Below are 24,374 nucleotides of genomic sequence, written 5' to 3'. Positions count from 1 at the left end.
TTATTTATAGGTTTGCATCATGATCACATCTTTGAACACATTACAGCCACAGGCAAAGAATGAACAAATAATATGTTTGAATGCAGTTATCTCTATTTGTATGAGACCACAGTGGCTGTGTTGTGGTGAGGTAGTAAGTTGTGTTGTTGTTGGGGATCAGTATAGTGTGGCCCTTGAAGGAGATAACTATACAATTTACTGCCTTCCTCACTGCAGACCCTCAATTACATGTCCAGGCTTTGCATTAACTTCTACGACTGAGCTACAATGTCATTTATCATGTTTATTTAATTGAGTTGATTCTCATTTTGTTTCTTCATTCTATTATCTGGTCAGAAGGAGAACAGGCCCAGAGTGGGGTGTCCTCCTGTCTGGACCCTCCACGCACCTCTGAGGGTTTCCTCACAGCTCCCCCATCAGGAGAAGTCACCCCAACCACCCCTGCCCCCCACGAGCAAGCCCTCGTGTCTCTGGAAACAGCCATCAGTCAGCAGGTGCACCAGCCAATCACAGAGCTGCTGCTAGCTGACTCCAATCCTGACTCTCATGGAGCCTTGGCGGGGGCGGGGCTTCCTCAGCTCTCTGCACCTGATAGGGCGAATTGTGAGGCAGAAGCATCTCAGATGGAAATGTCGCCAGCACCCACTATTGGTGAGAGAGGAGGAGGAGGAGCATTGGATGCAGTCAGGGAAGGTAGATTAACTTTGAATCCTGTAAAATTAGATTTTACTCACTGTGGTTCATTGGAGTAACAAAATGCAGCAACAAAATGACTTTAAAGAGGCCGAGCCAAAATTGTTGTATAATCCCACTGCATTCTACATGCATTCTACTGCATGTACAGTTCCCCATTTTTACATTGCATTTGATGAATTGTTTACCAGATGTAAACATGAGGTTTATTTTCCCTGTGGTCTTTCTCAGCTTCCCTCAGTCCAGATATAGCTGAAAGTTCAGAGCCTGTGCCAGTGGGTGTGTCTCAGCTTGAGGGTTCACCAATGGATACGAGCAGTCCCGCCTCGGGAACGCAGGAAGAGCCGGCTGCCAGCTCCGCTCCACCCAATCACATGTCTCAGGAACTGTCAGGAAGTGGTGAAAGTGGCCTCACAGACAGGCAAACAGATGCAGAAACAGGGTAAGTATTTGAACAAGTACTTCATAGATCATAGATAATAAAAATAAAGGCTGTAATAAAAGCTGAACACTGTTCTATCTGTCACTAAGTCTATATATGTTATCTTTATTACTCATGATATACATTATATATTTATAAAAATAAATAATAATAATAAAGGCTGTAATAAAAGCTGAACACTGTTCTATCTGTTACTAAGTCTATTTGTTATCTTTATTACTAATATACATTATACATTTATAAAAAAATAAATAATTATATAACCGTATATATTATAATATATTACTATGTTGTTATTTTCATAAAATATATTTTTTCATTGGCAAATAAGTTTACACAAAATTTGGTCAAAATTCACAAAAAATATTTGCAAACAGGACACATCTGTTGGCAAGAATTTAGACATTGGAGCTTACATAATTGACATATCTTTTATCAGACCTTTAGGCCTTGACTTGTCAAGCCAAGTCTGTTATTGGCCTATGATGATGGTCTCAAATAGTTAAATATTGGTTAAATTATAGGCCAGTCACTTGAGGAGCTAGCTTTCTTCCATTCTTTTATAAAAATGTTTTATTTAATTTACATTATTTTTAATACACTAGTGAAAGAAATATGACTGTTGAATTCTTACCATTTTATTATCTTTATTTCAGCTCAACTTCTGTTTCGTCTCCTGGTGAGACAATGCCTCGAAGTGACAGTGCTGATAGCCAATCACAAGCCATCCAGGAGGAGCCCCTCCCATCCACCAGCAATGAGGATGACGACCCTCTGGCAGGTCGGTGTTTCAACACAGATAGATGATAGATATAGAGCCATACCGCAACTTTGTATCACACTTTTTTTTTTGTCACTTCATTGCAGGCATCAGTCTGCCAGAAGGAGTGGACCCTTCTTTCTTGGCTGCACTGCCTGAAGACATCCGTCGAGAGGTGCTGCAAAACCAACTGGGAATCAGACCACCTTCTCGGCCTCCTGTCACTTCCACGCTGACACCCTCAGCTAACACTGTGTTGAGTGGAGGGCCAGGGGTGACCGAGGTCAGCCCAGAATTCCTAGCAGCTCTCCCACCTGCAATTCAGGAAGAGGTATGAGTGAACAATTGTGAAATACTTAAAATAACTTGTCTAAACAAAAAAAGATATCCAAGCATGTGATGTGTGACAAATGTTTTCTTTTCTTTTTTATCAGGTCTTGGCTCAGCAACGAGCGGAACAGCAGCGTCGAGAGTTATCCCAGCAACCCACACAGGGCGATCAACCTCTGGACCCTGTCACATTCATCCAAACCCTGCCCTCTGAGTTGCGGCGATCCGTTCTGGAGGACATGGAGGACAGCGTGCTGGCAGTAATGCCCCCAGATATTGCAGCAGAAGCTGCAGCACTGCGCAGGGAACAAGAGGCCAGGCAGAGACAACTGATGCATGAGCGGTTGTTCGGTCACAGTTCCTCTTCAGCACTGTCTGCTATCCTTCGCTCACCCGCTTTCACAAGCCGTCTCGGTGGCAACCGTGGAGTACAATACACCCGGCTGGCTGTGCAAAGAGGAGGGACATTTCAAATGGGAGGAAGTGCCAACCACAGCCGGTGAGTGTGACGATGGACAGGGCATGATGCTTCCTTTTTCCCCCAAGGAGCATAAGTGCTACTAAGACACTGGAAATGTATCAAATAAAATGCATACAAGGAGATATTTACAAGCAGATTGATTTACTGTTAGAATACAAAAAGTAGGTTTTTTAAATATTTCTGCTCAAAAGTGTGTTTAATTATGTACTTTATAATATAAAGTGTAATACACAGATTATGATTGTGATACTAGAGAAATCTATTTATTAAGAAATTTGTTAATGTTCTTAGTCTTTCTTTCCTGTGATAGAACAGGCCAGACAAAAGATGCAAGAGTTTACTTTGAATAAAATGCCAGAATACAGTTTGTGAACCAACATACCAGTAATGACCAGGAAAAAAAAAACTTTATGCATAATGCAGGACTCTTATTTTGAAATACTTGACTGAATTTAAATGTTCAGTTCTTTTAGTTATTAAACCTGTTGTAGTATGACCACTTCTTTTTTCCCCAACTTATTTCAATATCATGATAATATCGTAAACGGTGATAAAAGCTTCAGCAATTATCGCAACATGAAAATTTTATACCGTCACATGCCTATTTCCCATCCACAGATTTAAGATATATATATATATATAGGGACTTGGTCCATGTGCAAGTCCCGTGGCAACTTTTTATTCACAAATGCGAGTGAAACGCTCGCACTGTGGAGCACTGATGGAAGCAGTATTTGTTTGTGGACAGTTACATTTAATATCTCTAATTCATCTTTTGTTTATTTTTAAATTTAGGCCCTCTAGTTCTAACGTTGATTCTCTCCTGCGTCTGCGGGGGCGTCTCTTGTTGGACCACGAGGCCTTGTCCTGCCTTCTAGTGCTGCTGTTTGTGGATGAACCCAAGCTCAATACCAGCCGCCTCCACCGAGTGCTACGTAACTTGTGCTACCATTCTCAGACACGTGGCTGGGTCATCCGCAGCCTTCTGTCTATCCTGCAGCGCAGCAGCGAGAGCGAGCTGTGCCTGGAGAGCACACGCCTGGAGGAGTCCCGTGGCAAGCGCTCGCTAGGCCAGGGCTCTTCCAGCGGAGGAAAGGGTTCCTCTTCATCCTCGCAGACGGCTGTAGCCTCTTCGTCATCGTCCTGCTCATCATCTTCCTCTCTGGAGCTGTTGAACAGAGTGGAGTCACGTAGTTCTAATCAGCTCTCCTGGCTCTCTGTGTCAATGGATGCAGCTCTGGGATGCAGGACCAATATATTTCAGATCCAGCGGGTGTCAGGCAGGAAACACACGGAGAGGCATTCAACAGGAGGGGGCATGAGCTCGGGAGGGCTCGGAGGTGGAGTGGCAGGAACGGGAGTGGCATGTGCAAGTGGAGGAGGTGGATCAACTGTTCACATTCACCCACAGGCTGCTCCGGTTGTCTGTCGACATGTACTGGATACCCTCATCCAACTAGCCAAGGTAAGAGAGAACCTTTAGCTACAGGGTGTTTTGCTGTTTAGTGAAATAATTTGTCACTGTGTCTTGACACTTACCTTTTTTTTTTTTCCTAAGGAGCACGTGTGTTCCTCTGTTAAGGATCACATTAAAAATATTAAATAATGCGATTTTCCTTATTAAAGGGATACAAGAAAACAACTGTATAAAAAATTATTTTGCTAATAAAAATATCTATATAATTGAATGTTGAATTAAATGCCAGATACCATTTGTGTAACCAAAATAACAAAAAATAAAAAACAGGAAAACATTTTTTATTCCGTATGTAGTAGTGTTGTCAAAAGTACCGACTTCGGTACCAAGTCGGTACTGGAATTTTAAAAATGTGACGCTTTGAGCGCTGTTGAGTGGAATCATAAACACCTCTGATTGGCCATTGTGTTCACGAGCTCATCGGATATGTCTGTGATTGGCTACAATGATCAACGCACGGGAGCGTTTGAGAGCACACGGAAGTGTTTGAAAGTGTTTTGAAAGCAGGAGCGTTTGAAAGCAAAAGCAGGCGTCTATCAGCGCCAGTGGATCGATCCGCTGATAGACGCCTGCTTTCAAACGCTCCCGTGTGTATCTGTGTAATCGCTCGCTGAAGAGCGTTATTGATGTATATTTACAACATGTTTTTGAAGCGCTGATCATTGTAGCCAATCACAGACATATTTGATGAGCATGTGACAATGGCCGGCCATTCCGAGGTGTTAACGATTCTGCTCAGCAGCGCTCAAAGCGTCACATTTTTTAAATTTCAGTACCGAATTGGTACCGAAGTCGGTACTTTTGACAACACTAGTATGTAGGATGTTTAATTATAAACAAGAGATAAAACACTGGTACTCTACTACTCTTATTTTAAAATGTTTATGCTTTACTATTGCTGCCTGCTTGTTCAAAAATGTATATGCATATTTATACTATATTATACTACATATTATATACAATATGCATTCTTTAAACCATCTACAACATATTAAAATATAATACTGTTGATAACAATGTTTACAAGTAATCTATTGGCATAAATGCACTGTATTGATTGGGAACTGCTCTGAAACCACAAGCTTGTAGAATGTGCAACAGTGCCACTATGTGCTGCACTCATTTTTAATTAAAAAAACTTAAAATCAAGCTTAATAATCACACTTTTTGACACACATGCTCCTGAATACATTTCACAGTTCGTAAAGATCTATTGCTATTGCGTAATGCAAGTGAAACGTCAAGTGCACCATCACGCCCTGCTTTATTTTTTAAGTCTTTGTATCTATCTCTCTTATATTTATTGTAGGTATTTCCCAGTCACTTCACTCAGCAACGCTGTAAAGATCCCCTGTCTGCCTCTTCGTCCGAGTTGGACACTCGTCTTTGTGCTGGCTTAACACCGACCGCAAGTGCAAGCTGCCGGGTTGGTGGCACCAGTCAGAGTAACTCCTCAGCTATTCCGAGCAATCCCACTTCTACCTACAATTCCCTGAGCGCCTGCTCAGTTACACCACAGTCCCTGGGCATCTCCACTGACTTCTGGGATCTCCTGGTCAAGCTGGACAACATGAATGTGAGCCGAAAGGGCAAGGCCTCCATGAAGACTGTGCCTCTAGGGGGTGCTGGTGAGACTGAGGGTGCGTTGTTCAGCCTTGAGGCATCTCCGCTGGGCCAGCTGATGAACATGCTGTCCCACCCAGTGATTCGCCGCAGTTCTCTCCTCACTGAAAAACTTCTCCGCCTGCTCTCTCTGATCTCCATCGCTCTACCTGACAACAAGGCCACGGAGGTTCCAGCCAGCCACCCAGTGCCTCAGGCCCCAACTGCCACACCCTCTGCACCTGCCACTCAAACCACAGCAGGGACAGGGGCCATCTCAGCGGTGGCAGGTGTGGGCACCACGCAGAGTTCAATAGGCCTGATGCCCTCTCAACCAGCAACTATGGTATCTGTTGTTGCAGGCAGCACCACAACCTCCGGCAGTATTGCTGGTGAGTCTGACTGAGCGTTTGAAACATAGCTGATATTAATCCATGTTTTTAATCTGTTGTTTTGTTATTCTTAATTAGTCTCCACTAAGTTGAAATTATTATTACAAAACGGATAGTTCCCGACCTTGATTATGATTGTCTGAGCCACGTTCAAAGCCATTGTAAAATACTTTATAAATACACTTGTGACCTCATTACAACAGTATTAATTCACCACTGCCATTCTGGTCAAAATTTGTTCAATATCAGCAATAACTAAATTTATATGGAAGATATCCATATATACACTTCTATACATTTTAAAGGTCATTCTGAAAGCAAATAATTTTGTATAATGCTGTGATTGACCAGTCAATTGTTTGGGCCTCTGGCAGTACAGTATTTCACCTTATCTCACTATTTTAGCTGGAAAACAGAAGGTGGCAGTGAGCAGCACGGACATAGAAACCAAACTTGCCTCTACTGGACTAACGGAGAAACAACTGCAGCTCTCTGTGGAGGTATTTAATGATAGTGCACGCACATATGTCGCCTCGTGTCTGGTTCTCCTAACCCTTGGCTCTTTTGACCCAGCTCAGCAGTCTGATTAGTTACCCCCTGTGGTTTGTGTCCAGGTGCTGACATCCCACTCGTGTTCAGAGGAAGGTCTAGAGGATGCGGCCAACATCCTGCTGCAGCTGTCAAGAGGGGATGGACTAACCCGAGACACTGTACTCAAACTTCTGCTCAGTGGGGCACGTCACCTCGGATACACTCTCTGCAAACAAATCGGTCAGTACCTCATCATCAGGATTTTTTTGCCACCCTTTTTCAGTACTATACTTTCAAGATTTCTGTATGGTTGCTCGTTAGGGCTGGTTAAGATGCTGAATATTGAATATGCATTTCGATTTGAATATAGCTGTCCAGTCATGTGCTATAGTGCTCATGATTGTCATCATCACCACCATGAATAGACCATTTTCCAGCTTAGTTTTCATAATTTGCTAAACTGAATCGCTGTGTGGTCTTTTTTTTTTCAGGCACTTTACTGGCAGAGTTGAGGGAGTATAACCTGGAGCAGCAGAGAAGAGCCCGTGCTGATGCTCAGTCTCCTGAAGCTTCTCATGATGACCCATCCATCACCACACGCCTCAAGGGCAAGATGACCAGCAGGTGACGATAATGTTTCTACCTACACGAGCATTCAAATGTTTGAGGTCGGTTAGATCTTTTTGAAAAAGGTCTCTTATGCTCACCAAGGCTGCATTGATTTAATTAAAAATACAGTAAAACAAACATTTTGACATTTAATCGAGTAATCTGATAAAAAAAAATATTATAATTATTGTGGGAATAAAAATAGACCTAAGTGAACAATAGCCTTTAAAGTTGGCATGAAATCGAAATTGACCCTATTTACTTTGTTGATGCACATTACTTGTCTTGTGCTGAAAAAATTATCTGTGCAAGTTGATTCACAAAAAAAAAATTTGTCTTTGTAATCTTTGATCAAAATCTATAAAAAAACTTCCTCTCTGGAATGGCCTTCCTTCTCTGATGTCAGTTTGACGGCTTGGGTTGGAGAGGCTCAAGCCCATACTCAACATAACATGATGTGTAGATCTTGAGAAAATCCTCACAGAGTGACATGACATGCTGCTCTGCTAAAGCTATTGGACTTCCGGCATCCGATTGTGTCGCAATCATGACGCAGTGTGTTCTAACGTCATTTGAAAGTTCAACCAGTATAAAACTTGTTCTCTGGTATGGTGAGTAGGGACGAAGTGTTGAGGCCAACCGGACACTGTTTTACACCAGGAGTGCGCTTGGATATAATAGGAGCACACAGCTGAAATGGCATTTAAGTAGTTCTTATGTTCAGTGAAACACTCAGATCACTTGTTTGGAGAGTTTTTTGGACTTTTGAATAAAAGGCCACCATGTTTCCAAATACCCTAGTCTAGGTCCTGGGTAAGATATGTATGTGCTTCATTTAGTGGAGGAGAATATCTCAACTGTTATAGACTAATATGACCTCATTGAACAACGTGGGATTTGTGCCAAAATCTACCCGGGACAAAAGTCCTGAAAATGAACACAATAGGTGACAGTATAATCACACTACAGCTGAATGGGACTTTTGTTTGTAAACTATTATTTGCTTTGGGATATCATCACAAAATTGACATGATTGTGAACAAGGCCAAACTTTAATGTTTACTACTACTACTACTACTACTTTTTTTTCAGGATTCTTTGATTTAATAGAATATTCAAAAGAACAGCTTTAATAAAAAATAAATTGAATTATAAATGTATACATTTTCTATCACTTTTGATCGATTTAATGCATCCGTGCTGAATCAAAGTATTTATTTCTTTAAAAAAAAAATCTTACTGACCCCAAACTTTTGAATGGTAATGTACCTCTGGATTCAAGCTGGTTGTAGAAAACTTGGAGGTTCAAATCTCATTTGAAATAAGAAACTTCCTTGATAAAAGATTCTGCTGAATGGGGTTTACAACAATAACCATACTTGTCCTTTTCCTTGGGTCTGAATGGATTACAGGTTTGATGGGTCAGAGAGTGTGGTGATTGTTGCGGCTCAGAAGCGCACTTTAGGTGGCCGTGAGCTGCAGCTGCCCTGCATGAGCTCGCTCACTTCCAAGACCTCCACGCAGAAGTTTTTCCTGCGTGTTCTGCAGGTCATTATTCAGCTTAGAGAAGACACACGGCGTGCTAACAAGAAAGCTAAGCAGACAGGAGGAAGACTGAGTAAGTCACTCTCTTTTAACACAGAGGCATCCTCTAATCCTTTAAGAACATTTCCACGCTTCACATTGAAGCTTTCAATTGAGTCTCGTCTCCCATTGAGCTCTATAGACAGCTTATTTTATGTTCACGGGTCTATCTAGATTCATTCTCCATTTGTTTCCAGGTTCCACCAGTCTGGGCTCGGCCAGCAGTATCCAGGCTGCGGTTCGTCAGCTAGAGGCTGAAGCGGACGCCATCATTCAGATGGTGAGAGAGGGGCAGAGGGCCCGCCGTCTACAGCAGGCCCCCCCACCCTCTTCATCCGCATCCTCTTCCGCTGCTGCTGTTGCTGCTGCTGCTGCATCCGCTGCTGTGGCTGTGGCTGGATCGTCTGCCCCCAGTACCTCTGCAACCAACAACCCCCCCGCTGGCACGGCCAGCGCAGCCACGGTTAGCATGGGCCGCACTGACAGCAGGCAGACTGCTACTGACTGTACTCACCATCACACACACCCATGATGTTCATAATACCCTGTATAATTCGTAGTGGTGATATCTCACAGCCCAGGACACCACTGACTTAGAAAATAATAATTATAATATTTATTTAGGTGTAACACACAGGGTACAGCGATATAGATACAGAAATGTATTTTTCTCACCCGTTTAACTATTCAATGTGTCTCTCTATTTTTACTGAATTCATTACATCTCAGATAAATGATTAAAATAGTGTTTTTTTTACTAAATTAACTAAAATTATATAATTTATATTATATTATATATTCATTAATAAATATTGATTATATTTAAATAATATTACCAATTTAACAAATCATTTATAGACAGCTATTTTTTTTAAACAAATTCTTTGAAATGGAAAGTTCACAAGTATGGATTTGGAAATTCATTCAGATTATTCAGACTTCTCATTTCTATGTAATCCTGGTAGCCCATTATAATCTTTTTTTTTTATTTAAGTTTTCATACTCAAAGGCCAATTAAAATGACTGTGATGCTCAGAATTAGGGCTGGGCGATTTTATCGATTCTGCGATATAAATCGATATTTTTTTTCCCAAAAAAGTATCTATTTTTTAGCCGCGAGTATCGATACATACGTCCCATTCAAATCCCCCGTGTTTACCCCCGTTCGCTTTGCAGGAAGAGCGATTTGGTCAGCCAGCCGCTAGTGTTGCTGTAGAGCAAGTTACCCGTACTAACTTTACACAGTCTAACCTCTTCCTGTTTACCAAGTCAGAGCAAGGATATGCGGAGAATGGCGGCGAATATAAATCCGGCACCCGCCTGCTTAAAAGCAGATGTGTGGGAGCACTTTGGTTTTAAAAAAAAGAAGGAAAGCAACGACTTGGATAAAAGCGTTGCGGTTTGTAAGCTATGTGGCACTAACGCATTGAGCGTGAGACTCACGCAATTGGCCCTTTTCACACGCTCTCACACCACACATCCATTTTCTCACGCAGACAAAAAATCGCGGAGCAAAGAGGACACTGACAACGACAGACAAGACAGAGAAGGTTACTTTGATATAAAATAAATTATCAGCTTTCAGATTCTGTCAATTTTATTACGCTATTCAAACAATAATACCATTTTGGCGCTTGTAAATGCGACGTGACAGATCTCTGTAGCGCCTCAGTTCAAGCGGCACGTGACCCGATCTACTCTAACTCTTCTTTACTATTATAAACCCGAACTTACCGAAATGTATGCCTCGGATCAATCAGTGTTTTAAATGGTAAATGTAAATGGACTGCAAAACAGGTAGGCTAGAACAATGTCACATAAGTTACATTTCCATCAGGAAAGCAATTTAATGACCATTTATAGGCTGGAAAAATTAGCTATAGAGTTTTGTTAAATATGTCCACTATATTAGGCTACATATATTTTTACGTATATCATTAAAATATTTTATTTAAGTTGTTATTTTTAACCTAAAAAATAGCCTAGGGCTCTCTATGTTTACAGCATTAGTGATTTATTTTTTAACATGTATCTAACTAATAATTATCAAAATGAATCGTAATTGTAACCATGCAGCTAAACACTGTAACATGTTGTCAGTAAACTTAATAAAAATAAGTTACCAAATGTTTTGACAATCACAACTTATTGTGATGCAAGTTTTTTTTCCCTCCACATACAACTTTTCTCAACACATCTTTGATTTAATTTTGTCCAGCATTTATTTTGCAAGCCGTCTGATGTTTTTGGAGTTCATTTCAATTAATCCAAGTAAATGAAACACTCACAACACAAGATGTCACCAAAATCACTATGTCCCCTTTAAATCTATCAGAAAATGATGTAAGCGTACCGAATTATATCGAATCGTATCGAATTATATAGAATCGTATCGAATTATATCGAATCGTATCGTTGGCTGAATATCGTGATATATATCGTATCGTGAGCTGAATATCGTGATATATATCGTATCGTTGGCTGAATATCGTGATATATATCGTATCGGGAGCTGAATATCGTGTATCGTATCGTGAGATTAGTGTATCGCTACAGCCCTACTCAGAATGCTTCACTTTATATCACCAACATAATCATCACAAATATGAACTATAGTAAACTAGTAAACCTTTTTCTTGCAGTTCAAATGAAAACTATACATCTTCTAAAAGCACATCAATGCTCTGTTTATCAAATACCTAGACACTATTTTAAAAGTTACAAAACTTCCGCTGAGCCCACAATTGTTTTCCAACTTCTAAACCCCAGCTCTGTTTCACCTCTCTACTGCTCTGCCTTTCACTGCATTGTGCTGCATTTAACACACAAAGCCTGTATGGTGCATTATTTGAGATATTTGAATGTTGCATCCAGCTTTTTGATTCTCTCCTGTCTGTAGCTTTGTCTTTTTGTGTGGATTGATTTTTGGCTGGTTGTCAGTGCTGCTTTGCTAAAGCTCCATCCCAACCCCCTTTTTCCTACCAATGTCTGAATGTTTTGCTGCATGATACTCGGTCTCTATCACTGCTTCTGGTTTCGGTCTGTGCTTACCCCCATTTGATCTTTTTTTCTACATTTTACACACACTATTTGTCTCTTCTCCTCTGTCGGGGGAATTGTGTTGAATCTCATCCTATTCCTTGGTTCCCCTGGTTCAGTCGGAGGTGCACTCTGTTGCCGAGCCCCCAGCTGCTCAAAGAGATGATTCGCCAATGGATGTGGACCAGCCTTCACCCCTAGAACAGGACCAGGCAACCTTAGGTAAGGCCCTGTAAAACAATAGCTGTGAAATGACGACAATAGAAACATCAGTGCATTTATAGCATATGAATCACTGAACTACTATGCTCTCATATGAGACTGCTATAATTTATAGTGTCTATAATGGTACTAAAATGGTCCATTTTTAGAACCGGTTCCTATTTTCATAGAGAGTTGGATTCAATAAGATGTGTGCATTTCGATTCCGCTTATCGATTCTTGTGTGCACCTCTCATATAATGTGTGAATACTTAATTGAGTTTTCTTTCGCATCTTCGCATCACACCAAATTGTCAAAATATCCTCATAAACAGTCAGTTTTTTCTTAAGAGAACATAAACTGTAGAAAAAGAAAACGCATGTGTATCAGTATATTTGATCTATGCATTAGCTTTTAAAGTGACAGTAACCTAATATTCCTGTTACTTTCTCTCAAACAACAAAAGAAAAGAAAATCACTTGCTGAACAACTTTTTGTTACTTTAAGGATTTATCTATATGTTATTTATAAAAAGAAAACCATGCAGTTATTTTACAATTGATTGGATCTGATTTCCATTTCTATACCTGAACTTTGTTCAGTTGTATTTATTTGTGCTATTGCTAATTTGTTCTTATTTTATTACTGACTGTTTACTTGTCATTATTTTTTGACATTTATATCAGTTAGTCTTGTTGGTTTTGGTGTATTTTTGTTTAAAGTAGGCAAAAGTTATTTGTACAAGTGTTCTTTAGTTCTATCAGCAGGATTATGGTGCTTTGCCGAGCTGTTTGATGTCTAAATGTTTGATTTAGAATTTTTACCTCATTGGAATTGAAACTGGGAATCGATAAGTGGAATCGAAAATGCTAAAATTCAAAGATGATCAACCCTAGCAAGGAGTCTACCAGTTATTATTGGAATATGGATAATTGTCTTAAACAAAATAGTATATAAAAAAAAAATTTTTACACTACTGTTCAAAAGTTTAGGGTCAATATTTGTGTTGCTGGTTTGCAGTGGTTAGCATAAGAGACTTTTAAAAATCACTTTTAAAAACCTGACGACCCCAATCTTTTGAACGGAGTACATAAATCTTAATTATGGAAAAGGCAATAGGAAATTTTTCTTTGAAATGAAGTAAACTTCAAATATAATATCAATGATGTACAGTCATATACTTGCATGATGATGGCTTTGCAATTTTATCATCATAAAGTTGGTAAATGCATTAATATAGTATTAGATTACTCTTTTGGCTTGGAATGCATAATTATTCTACAAACAATGTTATCTACAAACACATTATCCAGGGCTCATATGCCTGGTGCTGCATTGATGCAACTTGAAAAAAAATGTGTCTGAAATAACTGGTTTACATAGAATGCATGTTACAATATGGTTTGTGTGCGAGTAGGTGAAGAGAGCAGCAGCCAGCAGGAACAGGAGGAACGCTTGCCTGACCTGCCGTTGTTGAGTGAGCAGCTGTTGTTAGACGAGCTATGGGACATGCTGGGGGAGTGCCTGAAAGAACTTGAAGAGTCTCATGACCAACATGCAGTTTTAGGTATTTTATTCATTTTATTTTTTTTAAAGAATTTTTTTTAGAAAATAAATGATTTAATTGAACAAATCTCTTTGTACCTCGATAGTGCTGCAGCCTGCAGTGGAGGCCTTTTTCCTGGTGCATGCCACCGAGCGGGAAAGCAAACCTCCGGTTCGAGACACTCGGGAGAGCCAGCTTTCACACATCAAGGACGAGCCACCCCCACTGTCCCCTGCTCCTCTCACCCCCGCCACCCCCTCCTCTCTGGACCCCTTCTTTTCCAGGGAGCCCTCCTCTATGCACATCTCCTCCAACCTGCCTCCAGACACACAGAAGTTCCTGCGTTTTGCAGGTTAGTCAATCAAACACAAGCTGTCTGGTGGTCTCTAATGGAAGTTCACACAGTGTAGAGGAGTACATGATGAATGCTGATGAAAGCTGTCCTCGATATGAACTCTCTCTCTGCCGTTAACAGAGACGCACCGCACAGTGCTGAATCAGATCCTACGTCAGTCCACCACTCACCTGGCAGATGGGCCATTCGCCGTTTTGGTTGACTACATCCGCATCTTGGACTTTGATGTCAAGCGGAAGTAAGATACTTTTTCTGCCTTTTATACTTTTTTTATATTAAGAAATGCTTACATTAGTTTCATGACAATTAAGAACATTTCCCTGGGTCATATTTCACACTAAAATAAAAAACATGTGAAATTAAATTTAGAATTTAATTGGCCTGATAAAGACCTGACTGTCAAAACACTGGGCTTTCAATAGTTGTTTTGGAGCTGTCAATTCAGCGAGTGGACATCACTCTTCTTTTTTCCTTTTTTAAATTGATTTAACATTAAATTTTTTGTCATATAATATCAATATAATTATCATTATAAGAAATATTAAGAATAATGAAAAAATGTAAAGGCCCGTCTTATTACTGTAATATAAAAAAAATGAATTCTTAATAAAATGCACAAAAAAAAAACATTGTGATAACTTTCATATTACCTTGATTTTTACTGTAATGCTAATAATAAATCAGTGTACTAAAGTACTGGTTTACAAGTAAAATGCTCTTTACTGTTAAATTGTCAGTACAGACTAAATATAATATAATTTCTACGTTTTTTTTTTTTTTTTAGAAATTACATTTTTTGGTTCTTCTCCCTTCTCTACTGGCCTTTTAGTCTAAAGCCGACATCTATGGATATTTCTCTTATTGTTGTTTTTCAGTTTGCAGTCTTTATCTAATAAGTGTCTCTCTTAGGTATTTCCGCCAGGAGTTGGAACGTCTGGATGAGGGGCTGAGGAAAGAGGATATGGCCGTCCATGTGAGAAGAGACCACGTCTTTGAAGATTCATACAGAGAGCTGCACCGCAAGAGCCCAGAGGACATGAAGAACAGACTGTAAATCTCTCATGCTTTCTCACTTTGACACTCTCTCACTGATGTGCACAGGTTTTTTTTTACAGAGAGCTGCAAGAGCAGGGCAGTTGTTTTTTTATTCACATGGTCTCTTTTTCTACAGGTATATAGTTTTTGAAGGAGAGGAGGGTCAGGATGCAGGTGGGCTGTTAAGGGAGTGGTACATGATCATCTCCAGAGAGATGTTCAACCCCATGTATGCCCTGTTCCGCACCTCGCCCGGTGACCGTGTCACCTACACCATCAATCCTTCCTCCCACTGCAACCCCAACCATCTCAGCTACTTTAAGTTTGTGGGACGTGTGGTGGCCAAAGCAGTCTATGACAACAGACTATTAGAGTGTTACTTCACACGCAGCTTCTACAAGCACATCCTGGGCAAGAGCGTCAGGTACCAGAAACGATTATCCTCATCCATTGTGATTTAGATCGTATGTATCTCTATAATGTATATAGAATAAGCTGGATTTTTTTGTGTGTCATAGGTATACAGACATGGAAAGCGAAGACTATCCCTTCTTCCAGGGTCTGGTCTACTTGTTGGAGAATGATGTGTCCACTCTGGGCTACGAGCTGACATTCAGCACAGAGGTATGAGCTACATTTTGCATGTAGCAAAGTATTTTGCAAAAATATTTTATTTAGTTAAGATAGTTTTGGTAGGGTTAGGCATGATCATCTCTTCCTCATATGTTCACAGGTCCAAGAGTTTGGCGTGTGTGAAGTGAGAGATTTGAAGGCCAATGGTGCCAACATCATTGTCACAGAAGAGAATAAGAAGGAATATGTGCATCTGGTCTGCCAGATGAAGATGACAGGTGTGCATACACTTCAATAAATGTCATTGCTTGTGAGGAAGGGGGAGGTTCAAAAGTCTTATCAGGAAGCTAAAACATCTTTGTTTCTTAGGTGCAATCCGTAAACAGCTGGCCGCCTTCTTGGAGGGCTTCTATGAGATCATCCCTAAGAGACTGATCTCTATCTTCACTGAGCAAGAGCTGGAGCTGCTCATCTCCGGCCTGCCCACCATCGACATTGACGACCTCAAAGCCAATACAGAATACCACAAATATCAGTCCAGTTCTATTCAGGTATGTACACCTTATAGGACATGAAATAAAATAAGTATTATTTTTTACTGTCTTCAACACTGCCTATCTCTCTGAAGTTTTTCATGATCTATGATAAAATGTCATAATTTTCACCACCTGAAGCGGCTGCCACACAAGCAAGAAAAAAGGTTGTGGCCAAAAGAGCTCTGCTGGGATGACATATTTTTGTAGGCCAACCAGGAAGTTAGCATCACGGTAGTTTAAAAAAAAGAAAGAAAAGGAATAAGATCTGTGACCAACATAAGTTTATGATTCTTACACGTTTTATTCATCAAGAAAATCTTCAGAAACAAACAACTTATGAATTTAGAAGTTTAAATACAAACAAGTTATGACTTCAATCACCACCATTAAGCTCCTCTTTTAGTCTTTATGTACAACCGAACTAGTGAGAGTTTTCCATTTTGGCGTGATGGTGTTTTATTTCCATGACAACCATCATAGTCCCATGTAGCCATTTGTTAGCAACCACCTTTGTCAAGACACGTAATGATACATACTAATATTTGATGCAAAATAAAGCATGAAAATATGTTGTCTATTTATCATAGAATTCTAAATCCAACGGCCAACTTGTTTGTTGGTGTTTGTCTGTGTGGTGTTAATTGGCCTTAAAACATCTTTCTGTTCTTTACCTGGTCTTCATTTTCTGTCCTCCTTTCTCTACACAGATCCAGTGGTTCTGGCGTGCATTGCGATCCTTTGACCAGGCTGACCGGGCCAAATTCCTGCAGTTTGTTACGGGCACATCCAAAGTGCCACTGCAGGGCTTTGCTGCACTGGAGGGAATGAATGGCATCCAGAAATTCCAGATCCACCGAGATGACCGCTCCACTGACCGCCTGCCCTCTGCACACACTTGGTAAATGAACATTGCTTCATAAAACACAATTGAAATGTATTCATGTAACACATTCTGAAATGCCATGATGCATGTAATTAAGCACATTAAAAACTGATTGGATGAGGCATGCTGCTACCTTGCATGACTGTTTCACAATCAAAAGTGGCTTATTGCTTTTTTTTTTATTATTGCTTAATTTCACCTCTGTTTCTCTCTCCTTCCAGCTTTAACCAGTTGGACCTCCCGGCGTATGAGAGCTACGAGAAGTTAAGACACATGCTGCTGATGGCCATTCAGGAATGTTCTGAAGGCTTTGGACTGGCCTAAAGACTCTCCTAAACCTGCATACAGACACACACAGATGTAGACTTACATGTTGTTAACTTATGACACACATGCATATTCACATCACTATCATACATACGGCCAAGACCTTCTTCTAATCCACATAAAACAAACAGATGGACGGCTAAACGAGTGATAGAGATGTATTGACATTGCCCACTACACACAGAGCCTCGCATTGACACACCGAACTGTATTTGGTATACGTGTGTGTCTCACTTCCCTATTAAAATTACAGAGCCCGGGAGAGGATCACAGAGGATATCTGCGGACTAATGTAAAAGACATTTTCTCCATTTAGTTTGGTTTCTCTGTACAAAAGGTTTGGGAGTTTATTGTTTAATCTTTTTTGTTCTTCTCTGGCTGTTAAAATACGGAGAGGGCTGTTTTGTGTGTGTAAAGAGGATGGTTGTAACCCTCTGGCGGGGGAAAAAAAAAGTTGATTGTCCTCTGTTGCTAATGTGTGACCTCACTAGCTTTGCAAATGGGAACTTTAATTTGGGGGAAGGGGCAGTCATGAATACTGGCGGGAGGGCGAGAACATGAAATGAGGTTTTGGTGAAATTACAGACGTGCAGGGATTTTCAGAACGGGGACATTTTTAGGCAACTTTTGTGGTATTTTTGGAGAGGAACACAGATTTAAGAAGTGAAGGACTGAGACGTTGAACCGCGTGTGCTCCGACACGTGCGGTTATTACCCAACTGCTGATGCAGCCTCTCAGCAGCTAATCAGAACGTAAATTGCTACATAAATAAATGCATAAAATGAGCCCACTGTGTCCTCTAGAGTTGTTTCAATGTATGCCTTACACATTTGCACTAACAGGAGCAAATATCATTTATATGTTAAGAAATATACTGATGGAGGAGGTCCATGAAAACTAACTTGACACATGCTGTGGGGTCCAAGTATTAAAAGCTCTATTCTTCATCCTGAGTTATGTATGAGGAATTCTGTCCAGTTATTGATCACCTGCATGAATCTCACATTTATTGCTTTGGGTTTTTCTTTACTGGCATTTTAGGACAGGCTTTTTAGCCTTTGTTCTTGCCCTCTTCAACTCTTTTTGCATGGGAGCTGGTGTGAAGTGTAATGAGTGTCTCAGACCATCTGGAGCTTCCAGTAATGTCCATGCGGGGCGTCCATGCAGTTAGGATACAGTTCATCACGCCTGCTTTCTCCTCACCCCACACAGCAGGAGTCCACTTGTCTAGACTGACATCTCTCAACATAAAGTGCGATATCAAAGGTGAGAGAGGATGTTGGAGCCGTGATCATTGCCTGTCTTTCAGATGTATCCTTTTGTTTATTCCATTTAAACCATCAGAATGTCCGATGAGTTTTAGTTTTTTGTCTCACGCCTGTCTAAAAATTATGCACCTGCAAGTAACTGCCTTTTTGCATCATGCACATGCTTTAATTCTCATTAAAGCGGTATGCAATGTGATTTGCTGTAAAAAGATGGGTAACACTGTTTTAGTGTCCTTGTTACATGTACTTACTTTAGCGATAACACATAAATTATGGATAATTGCATGATTGTCTAACCCTAAACCCTAGAATATACCATATTCCTAACCCTTTGAGTACATTATACATTTGAGTACTGACTAATATTCATTATTTATACAATAACAAAGACACCTTGAAATAGTGTAACCAAAAGGATTTTCCAGGTTGGACAAAACAATTATGCTATGTTCACGTTTCTTGTGATCATAAATGTCTTGTGATATTTGACCAATCAGTTGTGACTTTATATTCTGCTTTTCAGGTTGGCCAGCAGGGGGAGTGCAGTGATCTTGTTAATAAATGTGTACAGTATATTCATCTCTAATAATTCCATACATATTCTTTCAGGTAAAAATTAATCCATTAGAGTGACCTGAGTGCAGTGTTTGATTAAACTGCCTTTTCAGCATGTAAGTGCCTTGGTTTTTGTTTTAGCACATCAATAAACCAATCAATAGTTATCAATAATGCAAGTGGAGGGAAGAGAGCATTTTGTGCAGGTATCCTAAACAAAGTTGTTCTTATGGCTTTCTCAGAATGTTTTTCAGTTGTCAAAGTTTATTATCTTGAATATACTGATTCAAATTTGGAAAAATGGCTAGTGCAAGTCATAAAGCCAGTTCGTTAATGAAGTGTGTTTTTTGAGACAAAGCCAGAGCACTTTTAGTGTAGTGCACTGTGTGTAAATCAGCTCGAATATTGACTCTCCTGGAGAAATGAGGAAGGAAATAAATGGACTGCTTCATTTTTCAGGCAGACTGAAAGGCAATTAACTTCATGCTCCTAAATGAGTATGTGGGCTATATTTTAACCTTGAGTAGTGCTAGTGATCATTTCCTGTACAGACCGTCCCATTTTATCCTATGATATTAAGCTGTGAAAAGCTTTATTGTATGATCTGGCAACTCGTATTATTTGCAGAGCATGTTGCAATTAGTTAGGCCATTATGCTTATTTAATGACGTTATCAGTGATTGTGTTTATGGGAAACGATTAAGAGGTACTGAAATTTAAATAAATGTGCTGATACTTTTGGCTGCATGCTTTTTAGGTCTTTCAGTTCTGTGATGATAATATGAAGAGAGTCCTTTAAAACTGAATGCTAATGCGATTGAATTAACGGTTGCTTTTTTAGTGTCATTATCCGTCACACTTTTCAAGCGGTTGTTCACTGAATCCCACTGAAGACGCCAAAGTGTCTCCTTTTAAATGTTTTCACACCGTTGTTCTTCTGCTTCACTTGCTTTTCTATCAGTCTGGAAATGGATTGGGAGTCTCTGCTCAAATCAAAGGCTGAGAAAAACCTCTTCCAGAAGCGCAGACACCACTGCGGCTCGCATGACCTCATAGTCAAATTAACTTATGAACAGACTCTGCATTCTAGCAGTGCCATTATAAATCATCAAGCCCTGGCATCCTCCTTCCTGTCTTCATCTCTGCTCTCTGTTTCCCTTTATCTTCATCTCTCTCGCTCATTTTCAGCGCCTGTTTCTTGTGCTGGCCTGGTGCACGACTAGAGACCTCAAGAGAGCGAGTTTAACGTCATAGCTTGTCCCACTTTAGATCCTGAGGAGTGTTTCTTAGAAACGGAACGAAACAAACCTGCTGTTTTGTCTATATTTGTGACCGGAAGACTGAATTAATGAAGAGCTCAGTCTGTTACACAGTGGGTAGTGGTCTTTAGCAGATATTAAACATAATGCAGATGGTATCAATAACCATTACCCTGACATTTCCGGGCCAGAGAGGTTGCATATAAATGCATGTTACAACATGGGACCACTCTTGGGGTCGTTGCTTTTAGCTTGGTTATTTTGTGGCTGTACTTGGTCAGCTAATAGATTAATTGAATTCATTAAGTGGATGTGAGGTCATTCTGATGGTCTGACCTGGTGTTAATCACTGTGTAATTGAAGGGTAATGATGCTCAAGCTCAGCCTGTGGCTTCTCTCCAACTCGTCAATTATTGACAGACCAAAATTCCAGATTACTTAAACATCAAAAGTTTGACTAACAGTTGACTATGCAATGTAATGCAGTTTTGCAGTCATTTGGCAATTTGTTATATATATTTTAAATACAATTATACATTTTATGTTTTAGATTTATATAAATAAAGCACACATATACAGCTCTGGAAAAAACTACTGGACTACTGCAGAATTAGAAGTTTCTCTTGATTTATTATTTATGTGAATCTGAGTAAAATTAACATTTTGATTTATTCTACAAACGCACATATTTTGACTACTGGCAAAATTTCAATTAAAAATAGTAATTTAGTGCATTAATTTAGCAGAAAATGACAACTGGTCAAAATAATGAAAAAAGACCTTGAATAATCCAAAGAAAATACGTTTATATTATTATTATTTTTTAAACAATACTTATGTTTTAATTGAAAAAGAGTTCAGAAATAGATATTTGGTGGAATAACCCTGATTTTCAATCACAGCTTTGGTGCGTCTTGGCATGCTCCCCATCAGTCGGTCACATTGCTGTCGGGCAACTTTACGCCACTCCTGGTGAAAACATTCAAGCAGCCTGGCTTTATTAATGGCAGGTGACCTTGTTTACATTCCAGAGGTTTTCAGTGGGGTCAGGTCTGGAGATTGGGCTTGATAGGGTCTTGATCTGGTGTTCCTCCATCCACACATCGATTGGCCTGTCTTGGAGACGTTGCAGTCACAATTCTTCTGGATTTAGAAGAAATTTTGTTTTCTGTTTTTGAGAGTCTGTTTTTTTCCCCCTGTTTCTTCATGTAATCCCAGATGGACTCTATGATGGTGAGATCAGATCTCTGTGTGGATCATTCCGGCTGTTGTTAGACTCCTTGTGCGTACAAAAATCTCACTGGATTATTACAATTATGGCTAAAGGAATGTTTGGAAAATATCAGGGTCAGCTTTTTTGTGTGTGTGAAAATACTGACGTGCTGAAGACTTTTGCACAGTACTGTGTGTATAATATATATATATATCATACATATACCGATATTTACTGGCACTGCAGCTATTGTAATATTCCTGTGTATAGGAGCATATTCTGACTATAGTTATTCTCTGCTATTTAAGAGGGAGTTGAATCATGAAATACATAGGTCATGACTCCCTTCCATTGCTAAAAAAATGTTTCCTAAAAAAGTGTTTAAGCTTGTGGGGATGCAGGTTTGAATCTGGTCTGTTGTTTTGATCCCATCCAATCCCCCAGTTTCATGCTGTCCTTGACTTTTCTATAAAATTACATTTCAAAAAGAAACAAGAATAAGAAAAATCAGTAAATGGTAGGCAAGAACAGTGGAATAGAACATAATCAGATGCAACATCCTACGTTAATTTTTCTTCCACTTTGATTATTTCTGTAGAGTATCACTATTTTAGAAAAGAGCCCAGCTGTTTAATACAAAAATTCCCATAAAATCGTCCTTTGATCATAATGCTGTAATTTGTTTTTCGGTGGTTGACAGCCTATTTGTAGCCCTTGCAAATCATACTTATTCAAAGTGGCTGTTTTGCATGAGCTTTTGTCATTGCATTTGATGGCATTAATGCAAACTGGCAACTCCCTGTGTGAGGTTTTCAAGATGAACCTTCAAGCTTCATTTGTCCTGCCTGATTCAGGATGTGCTCATGGACCTGTCACAAATTGAGGTCCTTTAACAGAAGGCTGGGCATTAGTTTCCGGTTAAAGGACAGCGACTGGTGTTTTTCAGCATGTGTATGGCATGAGACACCTGCAGGAATAGCTCTTTCTGTAAGCGTGGCACTGCACACAAAGCCAGATAATGTCACATAACAAAGAGATCGGCTTCTTTGTAGACTTATTCTTGCACACTCGCAAGCGCTGACCTTTACTGTATACACATAACGTCACACCTGCAGTGTGCTTGCATGCAGAGGAGGGAGATTGTGTAGATGGAGAGATGGGAGTTTATGATAGTTGTTTATTTTTACCTTGTTGCCATCAAAATCTGTGGGAAAAATCTGCCATTTGCGTTGTAGCGAGGCTCCTTTACTCATGAACCAAATTGTGCGTGATTCATTTGTCATTCAACCGTGTGATAGTTTGAGTAACGGGCTCTTTTAGTCACAATATATCAGCTCAAGAGCAGCTTAACAGGTTTTTCTTTAAATTTCCCAGAAGCAGTTTCATTCACAAAGATGTTTTAATATAGTTTCTGCTCTATTTGTGTATAATCTTATTTATACGTGTGTGTGTGTGTGTGTGTGTGTGTGTGTGTGTGTGTGTGTGTGTGTGTATAAATAAACATACACACACACACACGTATATAAAAAATACATTATATATATATATAGTGTTTATTTATATATATGTGTGTGTGTTTGTTTATTTATATAAATACACAAACATACACACACATATATATATATATATATATACATAAAAATACATTATATATATAGTATGTTTATTTTTGTGTTTGTTTGTTTATATATATATATATATATATTAGGGCTGTCAAAAGATTAATCGCGATTAATCGCATCCAAAATAAAAGTTTGTGTTTACATAATATATGTGTGTGTACTGTGTATAATTATTTATATATATATAAAACACACACAATCATGTATATATTTAAGAAAAATTGGTTATATTTATATATAAAATATTTATTTATAATATAAATTATATAAATGTGTATACAGTATTTAAATGCAATTATTCCTTAAATATATATATGAATGTGTGTGTATTTATACATAATAATTCTACACAGTACACACATATATCATGTAAACACAAACTTTTATTTTGGATGTGATTAATCTTTTGACAGCCCTAATATATATATATATATATATATATATATATATATATATATATGCTAGTAGACAATACCCGTAATTAAGTGATATATAGTATGTTTATTTTTATTTATGTGTGTGTTTGTTTTATTTATATAAATACACAAACATACACACACAAACATATATATATATATATATATATATATATATGCATGCATAAAAATACATTATATATATATATATAGTTTATTTTTGCTTATATACGTTTATTTTTATATATATGTGTGTTTATATGTTTGTTTATATATATATATAAATTATATATATATATATATATATATATATATATATATATATACACACACATATATGCTAGTAGACAACCGTAATTAAGTGATTTTTTTTATATAGTATATATATTATGCATAAAAATAAATGTAATGCCAAATTCCTGGATCATCTCTTTCTGTATTTCATCTGCCACTATAAGGGAGGGATAGATGAAAAGCTCTTCCTGTGCCACCATACAAATACTGCATAACAATGCACTAATTAGCATAACATATATTTCTCATCCTTATTACTCACGCCCACCAAACCATCAGCAAGAAGCCTTTAATGGTGCCGTAGAACACTTCTCTGCATTTAACATGTCATCACTTCTCTGCCTGACTG

General features: G+C 39.0%; 1 protein-coding gene across 6 annotated transcripts in view; it reads left to right on the top strand.

Annotated features, from left to right (window-relative positions):
* huwe1 (HECT, UBA and WWE domain containing E3 ubiquitin protein ligase 1) overlaps window positions 1–18,357 on the top strand; it is a 46,911-nt gene extending 28,554 nt beyond the window's left edge. For 4 of the 6 annotated variants that reach the window (XM_079589342.1, XM_079589344.1, XM_079589340.1 and 1 more), the window contains 23 exons: window positions 337–693; window positions 925–1,135; window positions 1,792–1,916; window positions 2,003–2,226; window positions 2,330–2,724; window positions 3,502–4,171; window positions 5,493–6,177; window positions 6,583–6,677; window positions 6,792–6,948; window positions 7,200–7,332; window positions 8,730–8,935; window positions 9,099–9,364; window positions 12,060–12,162; window positions 13,560–13,709; window positions 13,795–14,040; window positions 14,164–14,281; window positions 14,953–15,093; window positions 15,215–15,502; window positions 15,597–15,702; window positions 15,812–15,929; window positions 16,021–16,202; window positions 16,895–17,085; window positions 17,292–18,357. In XM_079589342.1, coding sequence (XP_079445468.1) covers window positions 337–693; window positions 925–1,135; window positions 1,792–1,916; window positions 2,003–2,226; window positions 2,330–2,724; window positions 3,502–4,171; window positions 5,493–6,177; window positions 6,583–6,677; window positions 6,792–6,948; window positions 7,200–7,332; window positions 8,730–8,935; window positions 9,099–9,364; window positions 12,060–12,162; window positions 13,560–13,709; window positions 13,795–14,040; window positions 14,164–14,281; window positions 14,953–15,093; window positions 15,215–15,502; window positions 15,597–15,702; window positions 15,812–15,929; window positions 16,021–16,202; window positions 16,895–17,085; window positions 17,292–17,394 — 5,270 coding nt within the window. In that variant the 3' untranslated portion in view covers window positions 17,395–18,357. The remainder of the gene's footprint in view (window positions 1–336; window positions 694–924; window positions 1,136–1,791; window positions 1,917–2,002; window positions 2,227–2,329; window positions 2,725–3,501; window positions 4,172–5,492; window positions 6,178–6,582; window positions 6,678–6,791; window positions 6,949–7,199; window positions 7,333–8,729; window positions 8,936–9,098; window positions 9,365–12,059; window positions 12,163–13,559; window positions 13,710–13,794; window positions 14,041–14,163; window positions 14,282–14,952; window positions 15,094–15,214; window positions 15,503–15,596; window positions 15,703–15,811; window positions 15,930–16,020; window positions 16,203–16,894; window positions 17,086–17,291) is intronic. The other 2 variants (XM_079589343.1, XM_079589345.1) reach the window with 2 other exon arrangements.
* The last annotated feature ends 6,017 nt before the right edge of the window (window positions 18,358–24,374 follow it).

Source organism: Phoxinus phoxinus, assembly GCF_949152265.1.
Source record: "Phoxinus phoxinus genome assembly, chromosome: 18".
NCBI classification, from domain to species: domain Eukaryota; kingdom Metazoa; phylum Chordata; class Actinopteri; order Cypriniformes; family Leuciscidae; genus Phoxinus; species Phoxinus phoxinus.
The sequence above is the reverse complement of the archived record's forward strand: the minus strand, read 5'-3'. Positions and strand labels throughout refer to the sequence as shown.